General features: G+C 32.0%; 1 protein-coding gene across 6 annotated transcripts; it reads right to left on the reverse strand.

The window, feature by feature from the left end:
* Window positions 1-211: 211 nt before the first annotated feature.
* Window positions 212-21,765, reverse strand: PolZ1 (DNA polymerase zeta catalytic subunit). 6 transcript variants are annotated; one of them, XR_012461846.1, is made up of 28 exons: window positions 21,627-21,765; window positions 21,295-21,478; window positions 20,994-21,220; window positions 20,815-20,916; window positions 20,528-20,700; window positions 19,479-19,590; window positions 19,074-19,347; window positions 17,649-18,004; window positions 17,538-17,571; window positions 16,656-17,463; window positions 16,443-16,577; window positions 14,198-14,348; window positions 13,957-14,108; window positions 13,690-13,881; window positions 12,297-12,412; window positions 11,037-11,178; window positions 10,609-10,739; window positions 10,197-10,310; window positions 8,421-8,592; window positions 7,326-7,469; window positions 6,156-6,404; window positions 5,770-5,883; window positions 4,333-4,523; window positions 3,751-3,978; window positions 3,456-3,684; window positions 1,914-2,104; window positions 1,187-1,260; window positions 212-853 (listed from the first exon to the last, which is right to left on the reverse strand). XR_012461846.1 is itself a non-coding variant. In XM_074140171.1 (27 exons), exons 1-26 carry the CDS (start codon window positions 21,763-21,765, stop codon window positions 1,958-1,960), a joined length of 5,016 nt encoding a protein of 1,671 aa, XP_073996272.1. In that variant the 3' UTR covers window positions 212-1,260; window positions 1,914-1,957. The 6 variants fall into 6 exon arrangements, 5 of the variants coding, with proteins under 5 accessions (XP_073996272.1, XP_073996284.1, XP_073996271.1 ...); XM_074140171.1 differs by having other exon boundaries at window positions 212-1,260; XM_074140183.1 differs by lacking the exons at window positions 212-853; window positions 1,187-1,260 and having other exon boundaries at window positions 1,834-2,104; window positions 4,333-4,394.
* Window positions 21,766-21,791: the final 26 nt, after the last annotated feature.

A 21,791-nucleotide genomic window follows, 5' to 3' on the forward strand; every position in this document is an offset into this window, starting at 1 on the left:
TTTCACTGTGTATATTTTTGAGTTAAATGAAATACAATTGATTTTATATAAGTCTGCCCATGCGTAACTGCCCCCTTCCAAAAGACTCAAACTAATTAATAAGTAATAAAAGGGTAATGGAAACTTAAAGTAAAAAATCTCACACGATTTTCTCTTTTTGTGATTACTTAACTAATTTTGTTATCAAATTACTATTTTTTCAGACGGGGCTTAGCGTCCAACTACCAATTAGGTGTCGTGGACGGAGGCGACTAGCAAACATACTTTACTGTAAATTTCTTTTATTTACTATTAAATCAAATCCAAGGCCTATGGCCGGGAATGGAACCCAGTACCACAATACATATTAGCTTTACTGGTCTCGCCACTTGTTTTCAAATTACTTTCAACTAAATTATTATTTACATGATAACATTTTTACTAAGATAACTTAATAAAAATTGCTGGTTTCATAATACACCAGGTACCAGGTACACAACATTATTCACATAAAAGAAATGCACATGGAAAGAATTGAAAATAAAATATAGAATAAATAATAGAAATAATAGAAATAATAATAGAAATAAAGCTTTAATTTGTATTTCTTTTTTAAAGAAAAAATATTGTTGAAGACAGAATTTCGTTGGCACCAACCGAAAATAAAACGCAGAAAAGTATAAGACAGTCAATAATTCTTGTAAATTGAAAGAGGTGTACAGTCTAAGAGTTTTTTGAATTGTTCTAGCGGCATTCGTTAATTAAATTTGTGTAAATATTGCTGATCGAAAAATTCCTGACAGCAGCTATATATAAAGTTCTTCTTGTATAGTGTTAACAATCTACAGCATTTTCTATTGGATGCTTATCCTACCTGTAACATCTCAGGATCAATTGACAGTTAACATTCTTTGCAAATATTTACACGACAATTGATCAATTAAAGAATAAGTTTCATTCTAGGGTTTATTAGCAGTTAGTTCTTTCTTACACAAATTTAGACTTTTAAGAAATTTATAGTGAACAACTTATTTTAAGTTTTTATCTTCTCCAAAGTTTTAAAAGAGACCGAACTTTATTTCCAGCGATCATAAGGCTTTGCAGCAGTGCTTACCCGATCTTGAATCACTTGTAAAAAAATCGGCCTTAAACAGTATTATATCTAAACTAAATGGTATAGCTTTGAATTACCATAAAAGGTGCATACCTATTTACATTTTCGGCATGAAACAACATGCCCAAGTCCAAATTAAATCTATAAGGCTTGAATGAAAAAAAAACCTGAAAAAAAGGGACAAACTTTTATAATAAACGGGTCAAGACCTGGAACAACATAAGTTAATAACAGGGAGGGGTGCCAAATTGTTGTACTAATGCGAACGCCAATCTTAGACTTAGTTGTCAATAAGTGGTCGAGCTACATACATGTAAGCAAGGGAGTCATTTGTAACGATTTCAATGCGGCCATTGCCGCTATTACTTCGAACCTGCCAGATCTGCCAACCCGCAACAAGTAATCAGGATTAGCGCGCAGTAGAAAGCGAGAAATGAAGCCCAGTAAAGGGTGTAGGCAAAAATTTTTTTGAAAGAAAGCAAGCATAAAGGCTTGGGCTGATAAATGTTGGGCGGCAAAAAGACGACGTGTAGCTCGAGAAGAAACATATTCATTAAAAGTAGTAAAACTTATATAGAATGAATGGTCCTGTATTTAGACCTTAAACAATTAGGCTAGTCCTAGATTTATTTTTTGTGTTCCTTCAAATAACATCAGAATTTATAAATTACCAAATGGGGCTAAGAATCAATAACTTTGAAAGATCAGTAACATGGGTGATTTGAAAAAAGAACTTCAAATTAAAAGTAACTAAACTAACAAAAATATATATATTAAAGAGTTAAAACCTAGAATACAACAAAATTAATAACAAAATTACTTCTTCAGTGATAGATAAAGCACCATGTTTTTTTAACTTTATAATTAATCAGGAAAGCAATCTACTATGATATTTCTGAGATATGGCACGTCTTTATACTCATTAGAAGCTTGCATTCTACTAAAGAAGATTGGGCAGTCCAGTGAAATGCATTCATTTTCAACGAATCTTTCACTACAGCTACTGCAGATCTAAAAATTTAAAATCAAATACAATTAGTTAATTCAGAAGTAAAATTTTCAGACAATGAAAAACTATTATTTAATTCAACAATCATTCTTAGAAAAAAAATATATATATATATGAGTATAAAAGCCGATATTCGCAAAGATCTCCTAAGTGTTACAAAAATTTATAATAGATTAGTTAGGCTTACACTGATTACATTTATAATGAAACTCATCTAATCATATAATAATTATAATTCAATAACCTTCATTATATCTTATTAAAATGCAGCAAATGGCAACGTATGGTACACAAATTACAAACACATGTTTAATTGGTTTAAACTTATGTGTGATTTTAAAATGAGGCTTGAGAAATAATTTTGAAAAATACATAATACGTAATATAAACAAAAATGAAACATTTTTATTCAAGATTAATGCACACAATTATGAAAAACATAAACATAGACAATAGTAAATGCCGCCAATCGTAGTTTACAAAACATTAATGAAAAGAAACTTAAATAATACAAAAAAAAATTCATCACAAGAAAAGAAAAAAAGAATACATGGCACTTCACAAATAAGTTAATTAAAACGCTATTATAGAATTTTCTATCTACAAATCGGAAAGCCAGTAACAACTTACTTTCCAGACCACTGCCTATATATTATGTTTTTCATAAACATCGCTTTACCAATATGTACATAACGCTACGTTCATCCTCAAAAAACCTACACAAAGGAAAACTTAACTGACTACTCGAATAGACATTTCTAATTCTAAGAAATAAGAAAAGAGGGCTGACTGCGCCGAATCGGAAGATCAACGAGTCACCCCGAAAGTCGAGAGAAAAAGTATTTACCAGTGAAAGCCAATATTTAAAAGAAAAAAGTATTTCTTTTGATAATTGAAATAGCTATCTGTCTGAAAACAGAAAGGGAGGACGTTTTAAGAATTCATTTGTAAGAATGGTAGGGATAAAGTGCGGGTCTCGAAGGCATCCGGAGTTGTTTCTGAGGAATTGGCATAAAAAGAGAAAAGGATAATTACTTTTTTTACGAAACTGTCTGAAAACTCTCAATTATTGACTGAAAACAATAAACCTGGGCACCTTAGAAAAACCATAGCACGCCAACACTTTTGTAGACTAAAGTTTTGGCGTTTTTGATGTTTTTATTTATCCGTACTCTATTTAGTCCAATTTTGGCTACAGAAATGTAGATGGGATAGAATAGGTGGGCGAGAAATTCAACAGACACATAGATAACATATTTGTAACAGTATACATCCTCGATTCTTTGACCCCTATAGCACCACTTCTCTACCCTGAACAGGAATAAAGCTAGAAAGAAGAATTATAATTAATACCTGCGTTAAAAGAGTAAATTTCCTTTCGGTGGAATATATTTTATTCATTACAGTCGCGCTTAACAACTGGGCGTTCTTCTGACATTTCGCACAAACACTTGAATTTGTTATTTCATCGCAAACAATGCAATTCTCCATCAGAAAGTACTGAGATAAAGTTGCTCTTTTCAATCCTACCTCAGCATGTAATTGCCTCCTTAGGAACTGCTTTTTCGGAAGTAATTTATACCTACAATGTTATCTAAATGAGAGTATTGTTGCAATTAATAAAAAGTAATGTATCATTAACACTTACCACGAAAAAACATTAACGCCAAGAAGGGTAAAACATCTATCTAAGCACGGTAATATTGCTTTGGTAATGTAATATTCAGAGTTAATTTTTAATGAAGTGTTCGTCAACAATTCGTACGGTGCTTTGACAAGTTGAATAAGAGGAACACCAGGTGGACCACATGTAATAATGTATCCAACTCTCTCTCCAATCCTTGGTTCTGATCGTTTATCTTTGGCAATCCATTCTCTTGAACAAATATATGTATATATTTTATAATAATTTCCTACCAATTATTACAAGTACATTTTCCCGCAGGAGCTTCGAAAAGTTCACCGTCGCAATTTGCCGTGTTAACAGATTTTATTTTTCAAGTTCCAAAACGACAGGAGTTTAATCAGCTCATATGTTTAATTTTGCATAATTTGCCTATTAATATGTACTTAACTAAACAAAGTTAGTAAGCATACATTCCAATGGTTAAATAAGCAAAAAAATTCTTTAAATTAATGAAAATACAGAACCATTATATTACTAGAATTACAGTTATTTTCGAAGTTATGACACAAAAAGAAATCAACATTCATTCCTTTCATAACTTACTTTGCTAGTTTTAAAGCAGGAACACAGGCACTTGGTTGATAACTTCGCAATCCTCTATATTCCTTTGCAAAAATTAAATCTTGAATATACAATTTACCAGAAATAATTTTGCTCATCTGTTGGCTAACGTAACTTTTTACTTTACTAATATCGTAACTTTCAAACAAGATCTTAAGCGATTTCTCTAAAATCTAAAAATAATTATTTAACTTTCATTTCACTAAAGAATATTTTCTGTGCATTAGTAAAAAAAAAAGAAAATATTATTAGATCTCAGTAGTCATCTAATTAACCAGCTTCAACAAAAAAATAATTATAATAAAAAAAATTTAATAATACAATAAATTATAGTATATAATAAAATATAATAATTTTTTAATTGTTTTTCTTCAAATTACTCCACTAAATAAAAACTTCTCTTTTTTTGTAATATTAAATACTCGCCAAGGCCTGATATAATATCTTAATAAACGCGACATTTTTTCTTAAAATTTATTAAACAAGATCCATTTTTAAAAATGAAAATGAAAATTTGTAAGTAACATTAAATCATCATTCTTATTAAGAAGGGGACTATAAAAGGCGGGCACACGTTTCTCACCAAATAATTCACTTTTTCTAACTCTGCGAAAATTCTTTCAAATTGATTTTGTATGTACACCAGAAGTATTCAATGTAGTAATGCCTAAACCAGAAAAATATAATTAAGAAATTTAAATGTCTAAGTATCCACTAAAACTGAGCCATAGAACATTGAATTTCGTTTTAGTTCCTGCAACAGGTCTTACAGAAATTTTCGGTCAAAATCGATCAACCTTTGTTGATTCTTAAAAATAGTTCCTAGCTTTTGTTTGAACTTCATAGACTCACATGTCACATGTTACTTAATTGAAAAGTAACATTTAACTATGTATTATGGTTTTAATCCATAGATAATGTTAATAAGAATCAAATTTGTGGCAAAAATTTCGCTTTGAAAAATCTATAGACTAGGTGCAACTACATATATTGAAAATTTCTTCCAGTTTTTTTGAAATTTCCTTTGTGTGTAAGTCCATCTATTTTTATTTAACTGCTACAAAAACCGCCTTATTACAGTGAACCTGCATAATATAGAAGCAAACTATCATCTAATACAAATGAAAATGTGTAAATTAGAACTCACAGTCCGGGGGGGGGGTCGAGTTATGCGTATCACAAACTGATTAATCAGGTATATTAAGATAATTTATTGTAATGATTACTTTTAGTCAAAAATAGAAAGTTTAAGAGTATTTCTCATCAACTTCCGATGATTACTTTACATAAAAAAAGCAAGTTTAGATGAAATTGTGTAAGAGAATGTTCTTGTTAGTTTATTAACAGTTTTAATGAAAGGGATAACAAAACAGTTATTTTTTTCAAATATTTATGATCAGTTAATTAAATAATATTTACTTTGCTAGCCGCTGGACAACCATCCCTGCGGACAGTTTCTATTCCTTTTGCATCGAATTCTGGTTTTTCTTGTTCAGCGCTTTCATACATGAAACCCACATATCTTTTCTTTGTCTATAAGGAAAAAAAAGAGAGTATGTATTAATTTTGTTGTCATTTCACTAAAAGTTATGAATTCTTGACTTGAAAACTGAAACTAACTCCAATAAATTAATTGAATGTTTGCCTATTGTTACAATATAAGTTGTTGTAATTTAATGGTTAGCAGTGCCAAAAAATAATGTTCTTTTAAAAGACATTTATTATTTTAACTTTCGGACCCCTTGGTGTTCTACCAAACGAAAAACTTTTAACAATTATGATAATATTTTAAAAATATAACTCACTTGCAGAATGCAAGGTTGATACACTTTTTCCAACTTTAATTTAACTGGCTTAGGATTGTCTAGAGTAACAGCATCAGCAATTTCTTGACCTATCCTGAAAGCCTCTTGACGAGATTTACCTCTGCATAAAACAAACATGGAATCCGTGTCACCATAAACCACTTCAGCTCCCCATGTCTTAGTTTTCTCGACAAGTTTTATAGCACGCTCTAAAGTTTCCCGTCCTTTACTGACTACGCTATCACCTACCTGTAAATAATAAAAAATTTAAATAATGTAGTAATATAAATAAATAATAAAAACTATAGCACAATGCTTCAAACATTATCATTAAAACTAAAAAAAGTAAATATCATTTTAATTATCTTAACCATGACGAAGGGATAAATTGTTTAAAATTCACAATTAAGATTCTCATAAAACTGAAAGACCTTCAGGAACTCGTTATTTTTTTCAATATCTTAATTTTAGCAACTTAAATCATTCTCGATTATACTATATAAATATAGATCTATACATTAGACTAAATATGCCATTTTAAAGCAAAGTACAACCTCTCACTCTTCTTTAGAACTGCACTAAAATGAAGTTACCGTGCGTTTTAAATAAACGTTATGGATGTAAATGGATGCAATCAGTTTGGATAAAATCATTAGAGCTGTTTTATAGAAAATCGACACTTTCAGTTTTCAGTTAGTCAGGAATTCCAGGTGACACCTAAACGAAAATCAAAAACCAATACAACAGTCACCATTTACTGTTATTATAAATCGATGGATTAGATCAGATAATAGATTTAGATCTTCCAATTCAGCCACACCAATTACTGAAAACTCTTTTAGCCAATTAATCCGTGGATACTACTATTCGCCAGTAGCCTCTTTACAATACATATTCTGCCATCCGATGCACCTCAAACTATACATTTAATCCAACCTTCAAACCTCGAGAAAAACTCCCTCAGAACTCTTTCTTATTGGAATTCACGTATACATTTATACCCGAATTTATCGATGAATAATTATTAATAACGAAAACCACAAATAAACAGTGGACTTACGATGCTCCTCCAATTAAAATATGCCGTCTTCCACCCTATGGACTGATTAAACTGTTAGTTATAGATCTATGTAATTAGGAAAATGATATTTTGTTTTTTGTTATGATTACCTCAATACATGGCATTCTTCCTGAAAAATTAGCTGAAGTATACCCATAAGTTACATTCGCTATTAGTTTTAGACCGAGTTGCCTTGCATCTAAAACTTGATAGAGGGGTTTATTACTTTTATGCCTTTTCATAGAATTTTTGAGCTTAAACAAACATATATCAACGTTAATACATGGCAAATATATATAAAAAAAAGTAATACATTTTTCGTTGTCTTTCGTCAACTCTGTAGAGGTGACTTGACGGAGGTGGTTAGCTAACATAATTTAGCACATATGTATGGATGTATGGTAACATAAATAAAATCCAAGGTAAAAACCTGTAATTAATCCTAGTCATAGTCGCATAAATCTCAGAATCGCATTCTGAATTAAGAAAAAATGTACTATTGTAAAGAATTGGAGAACTTATGTACTATTACCTCTTCTAAATTGGAAAATCTACATACAAATGAAGTAAGTGAGAAATCATACAGGGTTAAGGGCGCTATAACCGCAAAATCAATGCGCCCCAAAATATAAATAGATGCAGACTGAACTTATTATGGGAAGGATGCAATAATAAGAATCTTCTCCTACGCTGTATAATAAACAACTAGCATTTTTGATGGTTTAATAAGATTTGACTCGAAGTGCACTTAAAACTTGAGTGAGAATAGAAACCACCAGCTCCATAACGTGTGTGCTTCCATAACGCTTAGGAACTTAAGTATTACAATAATAAAAGACAAAATGGACGAATATTTGTTCCGGCTAAAATTTAATAAGATTGTTAGTGCGAGGATATTACTGATTTGTTCTGATTCCATTCTACTTCATGAATACAGTTGGACTTAAAAGCCATATTACGGTGTGTCCGTTGAAAATACATTGAATGAATGTTGAATTATGAATTGTTTTTTTACAGCCTTTCCGTTATTGTATTTAATCAATAACCCCGGAATAAAAATTAACAAGTTACTCCAGGTTAGATCTCATCAGGTTATTTGTATTTCTAGTTTTAATTGCACTTAGAGATTATTTACTGACTGATTAATCATTTACCGCCTTATATTCCCTATTGGTGTGCATTTCAAATAAAAAAAAATTGCTAACCATCAATCTGGTTTCTAGTATTTCCTCTAACATTCGTGGTAAAATTCCTCTTCTTATAGAACTATCCACAAACACAGCTCCTGCGGGTGAAATATGCAAGTGTTCTTTTGCTCGATATAATTCTTTAGGATCAATAAGCAAACTAGTACATCCAAATGTAATTTCATCTTTCCTATAAAAGTAAATTACAAGTTTTTATTAAAAAATGTATTGCTTAATTTATTAGAATCCTTTAGATTAATATTGAGGACACTCAAGGGATAGAACAAATCCTTATAAGACCAGGGAGAAAATTATTATTCAAATTAATACTGTAAACAAGGCAAATTTTTAAGCGAAATGTAAACTGATAAATCAAATATGTTAGTGATTACATTTTGTTTTTACTTGTTTATTTATTTTGCAAAGTATGCAAAGTATAACAAGCAAAAGAGATAAGAGATAAGCAAAAAAAAAAAACATTTAACAATTATTTGTTTTTGTAATTACCACATTCATCTCACACTACTATTCATTTACCTCAATGTAAATGAATCAAAACTTTCTTAAGATATCTTTTCATCTAGTTTTCACTTAATTACAACTTCAATACATAAAGGGATTTTATATAATGCTGCTTAGATTACTCAAATATTCAAAGCTCTTAGAAATCTAATCAAAAAAACGAAAAATACCCATTTTTTTTTTTTTCTTATTCTTTGGGGAGGGAGTGAAATTCATTTACATACACAGTACTGCGGAAAAAACTCCCAACAGCAGCTAACTCCCACTTCTAATACTATTGTAGAATTGCATCAGAGCCTTTTCTAATCCTCTCCTATCCACGATTAAACGTCTTTCTAACTTTTTTTTACTATAAAGTTCTTTTCCAACGTAGTGGGTAACGTTACACTTAACCTCTTATATTACACCACTGTCCCGACAGTAATATAGACTAACTAGAATATAATAATAATATAGCCTAACTTCGCAACAAATGTTCTTTTTTGTTGCACCCACCAACTGAAAGAAATAACTGCTGGAGCGTCACCGAGGCAACAGAGACAAACTTCAGCTTCCGCTTTCCAGCCAACTATGCTTAACTTTGGTCTAAGTTGGACAGAGTCGTTGAGAGTTCCGAAATCTATCACTCCTCCTCACTTGACTTCGAAGACAGAAAAAAGCGTGCCTAACTAAAGAGGACGACTGACCATTGACGTCGGACCTTGTCCTTTCTATCCCATTTTGTTATCTCCATGTTTTCCTCCCATTCTTACCCTCGGCAATCTGTTCTTCGCTGTGGGGCGTTTTCTTTGTAATATTAGGATTCTCTTCACGCGATTGCGCCCATGATTGAAGGGTACTGCTTAATTGCTGGGATTTGCACTCTGAAATATCAGCATGGACATAGATAATTTTTTGAGAAGTTTCTAGAGGGCAGGTATCCAGCGTCTGACAAGGAATATATTCAGTATATGTTTAAAACAAATAGATATAACCACGCAAACGCAGCCAATGCTAAAGTAAGAAGTTCCTTTGGATAAAAAGAAAAAATCCAGTAAGAATAAAATGCGAAGGTCTAACAGCAAAGCAATTTTCTTCGAACGAATCGATAGTTATCTTTGAGAAATTCTACATGCATGAAGATTGTCTCTGTTGCCTTGGTGACGCTCCAGCAGTTATTTCTTTCAGTTGGTGGGTGCAACAAAAAAGAACATTTGTTGCGAAGTTAGGCTATATTATTATAATATTCTAGCATGGAATTTGATGAGGCTACAAGCCTCATTGAATACCTACTCTAACAAATGCTGTTGAAGTCCTAAACAGGTGGAAAAACAGTAATTGTAAGCAATTATCATTGATGGGTAGAGGCTCTGAAAATCAAGAACAATGACTGGATCCTCATATAATCTAAAACAGAGTAAAACACATTTATCATTTTCAGAGATTTAACTCAATTATTACTATTATTGTATTATTTTATTTATTTATTTTTTTTGAGCAGAGTGTGTAATATGATGAAAACCTTACGTAGCTTTTATATGTCGTTCAAAGAGTTTCAGTCAAAATGAAAATTCTGAAGGGAAGTGTAAAAAGTTCCTCATATTCATTGGAATGCTGATTAAAAAATATGTTAATAATCTTCAATTGATGACTGAAACTCGATAATAAATAAAAAAAATTCTACCCATTTCTAAATAGTTTTTACCTAGAATGTGGCTCCATTATCAGAGGAAGAGAACTGGGAGCTCTCATTGCACTTCTCTGCTGAATACTCGGAGAAACAGCAATGTAATTCTTAGGTTTTGCCATTCTAAGCATAATGGATTCAACACGAAACTGTAAACAATTTCACTTTTTTATTAAACAAATAAGACAACTTTCATAAGTGACTTTTTGGTTTAAGTTTTTGAATTGCCAATTTAGTAAAAGTCGTACTGTACAGTTTTTAACTCATAAGTCATCGTGTTCGCATGATTTAGAAGATATACACACCTTCCTTAGCTCATTCAATGTTATTTGAAAAAACTAGTTGAGTAATACATAATGTGCTTATTTTGCAAAATCATTGAAAATAAATAATGAAAGTAGGTAAAATTATATGATTAATTAAAATAAAACAATTCTCTGATATACCTGGGAACCCCTTGAAAGAACTTCAAAAAACTGAATTCCAAATAAAGTCGCTAATTCCGACGTTCGGCCAATAAAGTCTAACTTTTCTAACAATTTAACAGTACCTTCTACTCTCGTTAAGTAGTATCTTAATGTTAGTACCCTGAAACAATAAAATAACACAAAGTTCAACAATTATAGTTAACGAAAATAATTATTTAGTAAATTATCGACATGTATAAATTTGAGTTAAGTAATACAAACACAAATTGACAAAGTTATAGTAATGTTCCTTGCTAGCGCTTCTAACACTTCTACCTACTGTTTAACCATAATCTTATACATCTTAAATTTAAAGGGCTAGAGTGGGACTCGGTTTTGGTTCTCTCCTCCAATAAAAAGTTCTCCTAAATGTAGCTTCATAAAGCCACTAATATACTTACGCCGAATAGAAAGGAAGTATGAACCGCTAATGTCAGAGACTGTGAGAGGGATATTATCAGCTTCAAATTGGAGTAAAGAGTAGGAGCAGGGGTGTACGCAGGAATACTAGTTGTAACATCTCAGTAAACCTTTACAGTCCTTCAAGCAGAAATAGACACAATATTTCATTGTGCTGCGAAAAGACCACAATCACTCTGTGCTGAAGGTAGTTCAGTCCAGAATCACCTTCTTCTCGACAACCAGGCAGCTTTGTAAGTCACATGCTGTCCGCTCAATAATTGTTAAGTCAGTGTAAATGGCACAGAGTTCGGTTTACCAAGACGTACATTACACTTTCCGAGGAGCACTCCCATCAGAATTCTGATTAAAAAAATAAAACTAGAAGAGATGAATTTCTAGGGTATGCCAAACAGACTATTTTGGTCGCAATATCGTAGGTTTCTAACCTCTTACAACTATAGTTGTCGAGAAGTTAATTTTAACACTTTGGTTAAATTCCTAATACGCCTGCTAAAAAAAAAATAAATAAAAAACAAACAACTAAAGATAAAACCAACACTATTCCTTTCTTTATAAGAACAGTAACCTAGTCTTCTGGACACAAACCTTCTTATTGTTTGCCAAGAATATGGTCAGCTTATGGAAAGCATTACCTACCCAAGCACGCCAAAATGGAGAATAGGAGATTCAATTCCGCTCACAAAGTACATTGTTTTTCATAAAAAAATATATTATGTTTACGACAAAATCACATCACTTCAAATATTTAATGATTAGTTAATTTGCTGCTACATTCTTAGAATTTTGTTATAAGATTTATTTAACTGCACTTTTTACCTGTCTGAAAGTGAACTATTCCACCATTCTGAAAGTGTTTTAAAAGAGTAGTGAGGAACTCGTGTGCGTAAAATATGATAAAGTACATTCTCAAAACTATAACTCATTAATGCCGCCTGTGAAATAAGAAAAATTTACAATTAAAAATTGTAAAAATAAAAATGTAAAATACTTCGTATCCTTAAGAGAATATTTTTAAAAGAAATGAATTTGGGAGTATTAAATCGCGCAATCGGTGAAGTGATTATGTATGCGGACGAAAAATAGGATTCAAAAATATATACATACATACCTTAAAAATATCTTGAGCAAATACCGAGGGGGAAAATCAGTGTAAGTCAATTCAATGTACTTATCAGGAGAACCCGCTGCAAATCTGCTAGGCCAGCCTCAACCACTCCCCTCATTCAAGCTTCCCCTCCCCACCATCAAAGTGACTACATAATGAAATTTACTGGTGCATCAATTAACCCTTCGCCTATGTGAAACAGACTATTTTGGTCGCAATATCGTAGGTTTCCTGTCTAAACCCTGTAGAATCTAATCTAATCTCTTACAACTATAGTTGTCGAGAAGTTAATCCCGGTTGGATAACCGGGTATCCTATTAAAGATAGAGAATCTATTGATTGGGAAGTCTGCTAGCCTCAGAAAGATATACAGTATTTAAAATTAAAGAAAATCGAGATCAATGTTTTTTAATTATAAATCTCAGAAAAATGTATTCTGCAAATAGAATTGCTGGTAAATAGATTCCTTCAAACTTAGAATTCTGGCAGCAACGATTCTAATGATCATTGATGTACAGATTAGCAAATTATTACAAATTAGAATACGAGTACTGTAAGATATTAGAATACTAAAAGAAATACTTTATACGGAAACTTTATTAAAGCAGATCCCCGAAAGTCTCGAAAAAAAAAAATTCAGGAAAAACGTTACATTCAAAATTGGAAGTTATTTAGATGAATAATTGGGATAGAAGATTAAAGAAAATCGTAGCAGCTACTATCGGGAATATCTCAATTAACTGAGAAATCCCTTAGTAAGTCACTCTTTTAGGTAACCGATTTCAGTCAAAACCGAAATATCAATAGTATCAATGTGGTATAAGTAGTATCAAAATTGAAAATTAAGCTTTTGCATTCAATGGGTTTTGAGTAACGCATATCCACACTAAACAAGTTATACAAATATTGTTCAAAAATATCCAATGAAAATTCCACTTCGAAAATATAAGCTATCGCACTTTTTCTTCCTCTACTTTCTCTTTCTAGAAGTAAGAGACAATAAAATACAATATATTACATAATCACAAAATAAAATACCCACTGAAATTGAATGGTCATAACAATTTAAACGTAAACACCGTAACATAAATACTATAAATTTACCTCATATCTCATTAATCGCCATACATTTAAAATAATTCTTCCAACGATTTTAAGCTGAAATTCTTCGTTTACCTTCAGCTTCATTTCAAGCTGGGAGTCACTAAAATCTTTTATTCGTCCCAGTAAGGAATATAAATTTATACCAAGAAGATGACCACGATTAATCAGGTAAGTCCAAGATAACATTTCTGTCTACAAATCATATAAAAGTTTAATTTAAAAAATGTTAACAATTAATTTAGAACTAAAATGTACCCTTCAAAGCACCTCATAACCGACAAGTATATCGGGATCGTGAAATCTAACAATATCAACGAATTTAGTCAAAAGTTCCTCTTCAGTTCGGACTGCAGTTACCTCACACTTCAAATGATGCGAAAGAAATTCAGGATTTGTTTCTGAACACACCACAATAACCCCTAAAATAAATAATTAATTACCAAACAGTCTTTGAGAAAAATGTATTTCAAATTAGAAGAGAAAGTCATATTCAATTAAAATATCTTACCTATCAATTTTTTTAAAACTGCACATTCCTGAGGCACATCATTTACTAAACAATAAAACAAAGAATTAATCCGGTCATACTCAGGATCTGGATTAAATGTTCCCCGCGTTTGTATGTGTAATTCCATTGCTAATAATGTAATGTATTTATGCTATAAACATAAAATAAATTGTGAGTCAAGGTCCAAAGATATTAAAATACATAATTTCTGAATATTTTTTAAAATCAAATTTTACGGACAATAGTTCGAAGAGAGATAAAAACAAACACTACCAGAAGATTTTACAATAAATCGCAAAAATCATGTGTTGGAAGATTTGGTATGAGATCAGGTAACATCAAAAGGTAACTGCTGGGGTTTTCTCTGCTTCAGTATTTTATTCAGGCGGAGGCAAGGGCCAGTGCGTACAGCATGGCGTGCAATGGGCAATGGAGGCGCTTTAGTTGCTGCATTGGCCACATGAACATAACGGATACGGTCGACCCTGGGCCGGTTATCGGCATGGTGGGAGACAATATCTTTCCTGTATACAGTTTCCAGACTCCATTTCAGGTGTTAATCAGATCGAGGACTGATTAATGGGTGAATTGGACAGATCAGTGCCGGAATGGAGACATTTGGTTTACCGGTTGCTCCAAGATGGATTGTGGGACTGGGGTTGCAGAGTATGGGGTTTTAACCCGAGGTACTCATTGAGAGGTCTCTTGGGAGATACGCCACCGTCTTCCAGGCCCAGGTCTTTGCAATTAAAATATGTGCTGAGGAAAGCCTGCGGAAGGATGTTAGAAATAGGAAGATCTGCATCTTTTCGGAAAGCCAGGCTGCGCTGAAGGCCATTTTTTCCTTCAGAATTACTTCTTCCCTGGTCTGGGAATGCAGGAAGGTCCTAGAACAACTGGCTCGGCACAATAAAGTTGGAATGGGTGCCGGGTCATGTGGGGATTAAGGGGAATGAGTCAGCTGATCTACTGGCCAGGAATGGAGCTAACACTCCTTTCATAGGACCGGAGCCTGTCCTGGGGATCACCAAGGTTTCAGCTCATGCGGCTCTGAGAGATTGGATCTGGAGGGAGCGCGATAAGAGCTGGGTGATGTGTCCTGGAGTTAACACAGCAAGACTATTATGCCTTGGCTGTGCAAGCAAAGAGCCAAAGAGCCACCCACAACGGTCCCGTACCGTTTTCTAATATTAATCTTAATCTCATAACATCAAAACAAGATTCTCTGATTACAGGCCCATTCACATGGCATGGTAGGTTCAGGAAGCATCTGCACAAGGTGAGGCTTATTAGCTCGGAACCGTTGTGCAGACTGTGTCAGGAAGAGGAGGAGACAGTCTGTTGTTCGATTGTGTTGCAATCGAGCGGTTACGTTATAAAACCTTTGGAACTTGAGAACAAAGGAAATTATAGCGCAAAAAGAACTAGTAGGGAAAGTCCTCAACCTTTTTAGAAGGGAAGGTTTCAGCTATTAGACTCAAAAGGGGAAGGCACAATAAGCCTCTAGTGGCTGCGGTGCCATGGGGCGTAGGTCCCGTACCGTTTTCTAATATTAATCTTAATCTCATAACATCAAAACAAACGAACACGTCTGCTGCGCCTTGGTTAGCGCCGGAGGTTTTGCTGATGACGGAACTACTTCAAGGTGTAGTGAGTGGTAGGAGGATCTACGAAAGGTTTTCTTAGATTTACTTGCAAAGAAGAGAGAGGTTAAAAGATTTCTTGGAGGCCATTCGGGTATAGAAAATAAGGTTAAACAATGTTGGTTTCGAAACAGGATATGATGAGTAAGAGTTGGGTTTCCAAGTTTCACATTTTCAGAATTAAGAGAAGAATGTGATTTCGCTTCATGATTTACTGATGAGATTATCAAGAAGTGGAGGCCGGAGAGAATTGGAGAGATCTGGATGGACGTTAAAGATGTCGGCAGGCTTCAGACTAATAGTTTTATGGAATAAATTAATCTGGAATAACTAGGAAGAATCTGTGATAGTCAATGATATTCTTAAATATTGCATCGAGACTAGGAGACTTTGAGGTATTTTTGTTTTCTAGAGTAGGTATAAGAGAACAGGTCCCTCACTTTTGCGACCATAAAAATAACAACAAAAATAAATTGAAAGAAAATCGTACATAAAGATAAATTAGAAGAAAACCATAATTCTAATTTTAATGTGTGGTGTAGAGAAATTCCTAATGAAAATAACTAGGGCAATAAATTAAAGAAACTTGAATTATTGATTACAATGGAAGTAGAGAGTTTTGTAATTTGTTCTTCCTCACACATAATAGAATCCCCATCTAGTGTAGCTTTTTCAATGACACAACTATTTGTATCTTTATTTAGTAATGGAGAGATTACAGGCAGATTTTCTTCGTACTGTAAAAAGAAATTAATCTAAAATAAATTAAAAAAATGAAAAATTAGTTATCCAATAAAAATGAAATAAATATTTACCTTTAACATTTCTGATTTTTTTTCTCTTTCAAGAACATCTTTCAACTGCAAGTTGCAAGAAGGAGCGTCATCACCAACAAAAGAAGTACATGAGAATTCAAAAGCGTTATAATTTTCGTAAGAATCTAAATGGTCTTCCTCAAAACTGTGTTTGCCCTCTTTACTTTGGCTAGGAGTAATTTTATTGGACATGAATGACATCAACCAGTTTAAAGATTCTTTCCTGGTAGGAGGAATTTTAATTGGAAACAATACAACACTGTCCATGGCTCGCTCACTGTTATTAAGTTGTAGTTGATTCATAGCTTTAATATCACCACAGTAAAATAATCCCTTAAATTCATTCAAATTCCTCCAAAGAGAACTGGAAATAGAAATTGCCTCACTTCCTATATTTTTACGTGAAACTTCATCTTGAGGCTCGCTAAAGAAGAGAGAAGTAACTTTTTTTATCTGCAAGCATAAAGTGTCCATTTTTTTAATGACTTCCTCTTTGCCTGGTGGTTCCAATAAAGTCAGATAACTCTTCAATCCATTTTGCTTCATTGATAAATTTGAATCTAAGCAAGGTGTTGTAGAAATTTTAGAGATACTCTTATCTGCACAACTAATATTTGCATTATTTCGCAAAAAATTATTTTCTCCTGACTCTCTAATTGATAGAGATTGGTTATCAATATCTTCAAGATGATGTTTATCTAATTCAACAATATTACTACAACCAAAATCTAAATATTTTTTTGCAAGCCTCTGCTTGTTCGTCTTAGAAAAAATAGCAGTTTTTCCTGATAAAGTGGTATCCAGACGTCTGAAATCAAGCAAACAAAAAATTATTAGAGACAAATAAAATTGACCTCTGTAAGTCAGTTTGATAAAAGATACCTCTGATCTGCTATTTTTTCAACATTTTCTATATCTAAAACAATGAAAAAACAAATTGAAAGAATTTCGAACGATTTCCTAATTATTAACAAAGGTAGGCAGTTTACAAACCTTTTTTGCTTATTGAACTTTCTGCAATTTCGTCATCGTTCTGACTTAACTTCTTTTTTAATTGTATTAATGTGGCATTAAGTTGAAATTTGTCAAAAAAAGTTCTAGCTTTGGGTGAGTTTTGGGAAGATAAGAATTCCTTTTCTGAAAAGTCTCCACTAGGGGCTCTACTTCTTGGAGATTTCTTAACAGTCACATCCAGAGAACTGTACCGATTTGGGGTAGTTGGATTACTTCTTCTGTGCTTTTTAGGTGTAAACTTTTTACTGTTACTTGAATTATTCAAACGCTCTAAATCATTAAAATCAATTGATGAATCTTCAATATTTATAATTTTATTAATAGTATTCACCTTCCTAAAAAAAAAAGAAAAAGTGAAACAAGGGAGAACATTTCTCTGGATACATATATATATAACATTAAAAGATTGCAGCTTAAAGATTTGAGAAGTTGAGATACACAGCAATCTCATCAATCAACCTTACAATTTTAGAAATATAACTAACAACTCATTTGTATGGTTTGGTCTATATTATATATATACAAAAACATTGGTATATAAAAAATAAAAACAAAATTAAAGAGAAAAATATTGGGCTAGTCAAAAATTAATGAATAATAATTAATTAAGTTCTAAAAATATATATTTTAAGACGACCAACGAATCAATTAATGATAGATTTGATTGCGGTAGTCAAATTTTTCGAGTCTATATCAATCTAATCAAAAGCAGTTTGATACATTTAGGTAGGTATCGCACCCCTCCACCGAACTACAGGCCTTGGGGAGAGGATTCTATCATATCGAATTTTTCTCGGTACTTTACTGTATAACACACACATTTTAATTACGTCTTGTACCTGAAGGCCAATTTTTATTTTTATTATATTACACTTAAATGAAAGAAAAATTTAAAAAAATTTATGAAAGTATAGACTAGACATAAAAGTTTGGAATTTGCCAAATTCCAGGAATCCAAAATTCAGGACCAAGAAGTCAATAAAAGAGAGTTGTTCTCTCATAAAGAAATTTTGTAAAAGGTGTAGGCTGGAATTACATTTTAAATTTAACTTGAAATATACTTATAAAATATTAAGAATATTATTGCTGAAATAATTTAGGTTGATATCTATAAGTATACTGAGCTACTAATACAAAACTTTATCAATTTTTAAGCTTTTTAATTTCAATATAAATTATGAAAATGAAAACACTTAGAAAATACATTACAAAAAATATGAAAAGCAGGAGGAAAAGTCCTTAATTTAAATTATGAGACATAAATAAAGATATTATTATTAATAACTATAAACGAGTGAAATTGTAACTTAAAAATAAATAATAATAATAATAATAATCGGGCACTAATGACCGTAGAAGTCCATGCGCTGGAAAATAATAATATTAATAATAAAACTAACTAACCTGCTTAAGTTAAGATTGGAGTTTTGGAGAGTGTTACATTTATCAATTTCATTAGCATCAACTTCTTCACTGTCAGAAATTTCACTTTCAGACACATGAAGAGGTTGTGTTAGATCGGTATTTTCATCTTCAGAAGAGCTCTCCTCTTCAAGTGGATTTCGTTGCGAACCAAGAATGCTATCACCATCTGGTACACAATCTTGCTCTTGTTGATAATCTTCACACTCTAAATTTTTCCGAAATGCATCCAATAACAAAAGATCTTGCGAATCAACTGTAAAGTGAAACCGTTCAATTATAGCATATGAAATATTTTATTACGTAAATAAAAATTTGAATTATTTTGTTCCATAATATATTTCAAGAATGAAACACTATTTTTTTATTGAAATCCAAATAACTTACGAAGTTCTCTGTGCAGATCTTCAGTGCGATGGCTTTCTCTAAATGAAGCATCTAGGGTAATAGAATCATTTGCAGGATAATCATTATGACTCAATTTTATTTTGATACGCTCCTAAAAAAATAAATAAATACAACTGAATATTTCAGGGAAAAGCTGATTCGGTAAATTATTATTTCTTCCTAAATATCTTTTGAATATATTTTATAATGCCAAAGAAATTATTTAAAAAAAATTTGTATGTTCCAAGTTTTCAAAACATTTTAATTTTATAACCTTAACTGCAAGGGATGCATTTGTTGTATCATTAAATTTTCAAATCTGAACAAAGCTAGCTATATTTTGTTGTAAATTAACTAAAAGGTTTAACCAGAGTTTATACCTTCTTTTTTGTAGTTTATTAATGTACTAGGTCATGTCAACAACCGTAGCTAATATTTATGGCGTATCCACTGATTATTATATTTCAAAATGTTACGTATTTAGTTTATATTAGTATTAATACATCATTGTCTACTGTGCACAACAACGCAGCATAAACATCTCGTTTCTATAAATAAATACAAAATATGGAAGGGTTAGTATGCGGTTAGTGTATTGGATTCCCACGCGGAGGACCCGGTTTCAAATCCAGCTGCTGACCCTTGGATTTTCTCTTTCTAGAAGCTTTTTACAGCTCACTGTCCTGTGATGGACAGTGTAGTCCGCAACGAAAGAACACTGTCCGGTGATGAACAGTGAAGTCCGCAACGAGAGAACCCTGTCCGGTGATGGACAATGTAGTCCGCAACGAAAGAACACTGTCCGGATGCCGGCAGAGCACTGAAAAAAGAGAAGCTCCGGGCGCCAGTAACCTCAGATGTTGACGCGCCTTATATCATTTATCATTTAAAGAAAAAAAAAAGTTTTATATTCTATATACAATACTAATCTACTACATCTATATCTCTTATAATATTACAAATAATATGGAAAAAAGACAATGTAGTTGAGATTTTTTTATATCTGACCTCCTTTCGAAAAATACAATTTAGTTAACAAACTTAATTACCTTAACTGCATCTAAGAGTTGTGTAATTCGTTTTGATTCATATTCTGAGCGGTAAGTATTATCAAGATTTTGATAAGACTGAATAGAAGGGTCAGAGGATAATTCTTCATTTCTCCTTCGCTCTTTCTCTTCTTCCCATATATGAATCAAGCCAGGGTTTGAAATAGAGCTTCCTAGATTTGGAAAACATGAATACAGTTAGGGCAATATTATATTTTAAGTTATATTTAGATTAAATAACTTCAACTGTAGCTCTAGCGAACACTGACAAAATAGTAATGAATTACCAGAAACTTGTGAAACGTTTAAAATGTCATCTGCAATTGCATCAGCTTCTAACTGACAGAAACTAACTTTTTCCAAATGTTTAGAATTATCACTTTCAATTCCTTTAACAATATATATATATATATATACACATATGTTCTTAAGCAAATCAAGTATAACTTTAACAAAAGTATTTTACCTTCCTTTCGAAGAGTAAATTTTTCAATATTTAAGTGGCTCATTCCATATAAGTTATAGTCTATGAAAAACTGTAAAACATAAGGTATATGGGCTTCATGGGGCTGAAAAGACTGTCCTAAGACTTGCCCTTCTTGCAAAATGTTTGCAGCTTTTTTTATAAGTGATGGCTTGTAAAAATATACCTTCAGATAATCGTGTTTCTTGTCATGATATCCGTAGAATGGTCTGCATAAGTAATGATTGTTATCAATTAAGGTGTTTTTTAGCATAAGAATGTTCCAGGAACTTTTAATACCTACATGCCTTTAACTTGAGTAATTTTAAATACATTCTGCTTATTATATTTTGAATTACAAATTTTATTCAATTGTTTATCTAAATTTTCTGATAGTTGATGAATGAATCCATTTACATTTACGTTTTTATCTAATGGAATCAATAAATATGGAAAAACTCCATGTATGTGTAAACATCCTTTTTCACCTGAAATAATACACATTTTAAAATAAACCAAATGAACGCCTTTGGAATATAGCATTTACAGCAGATATCAGCATAGGATAAGGTACATCTAAAAACTTATCAAGATAATATAGCAAATATCAAATAAGATAGATTTTGTTCTATTGACCTGTAGGAGTTATTCCAAAAATTCTTAAGACCGGTACTTGATGAATGACAGAGCCTCGAAAATGAGAATAAGTAGGATCCAGGCCCGAAACTGGAGATGCAATGTACGAATCTACCGTCAAGATCCTTAGATTTAGCATAACTACTTTTATCACCAGTCATTTAT

Source organism: Rhodnius prolixus, unplaced genomic scaffold, assembly GCF_049639745.1.
Source record: "Rhodnius prolixus isolate KJV_2025 unplaced genomic scaffold, Rpr scaffold_1, whole genome shotgun sequence".
Taxonomy (NCBI): domain Eukaryota; kingdom Metazoa; phylum Arthropoda; class Insecta; order Hemiptera; family Reduviidae; genus Rhodnius; species Rhodnius prolixus.

Coding starts and splice junctions, on each gene's coding strand:
- PolZ1 (XM_074140171.1), bottom strand. CDS start 21,765: ATGCTAAATCTAAGGATCTTGACGGTAGATTCGTACATTGCATCTCCA. Junction 5,884..6,155: donor ATCAACCTTGCATTCTGCAA/GTGAGTTATATT, acceptor TTTTCCTTATAG/ACAAAGAAAAGATATGTGGG. Junction 4,524..5,769: donor GTTGTCCAGCGGCTAGCAAA/GTAAATATTATT, acceptor AATTATTTTTAG/ATTTTAGAGAAATCGCTTAA.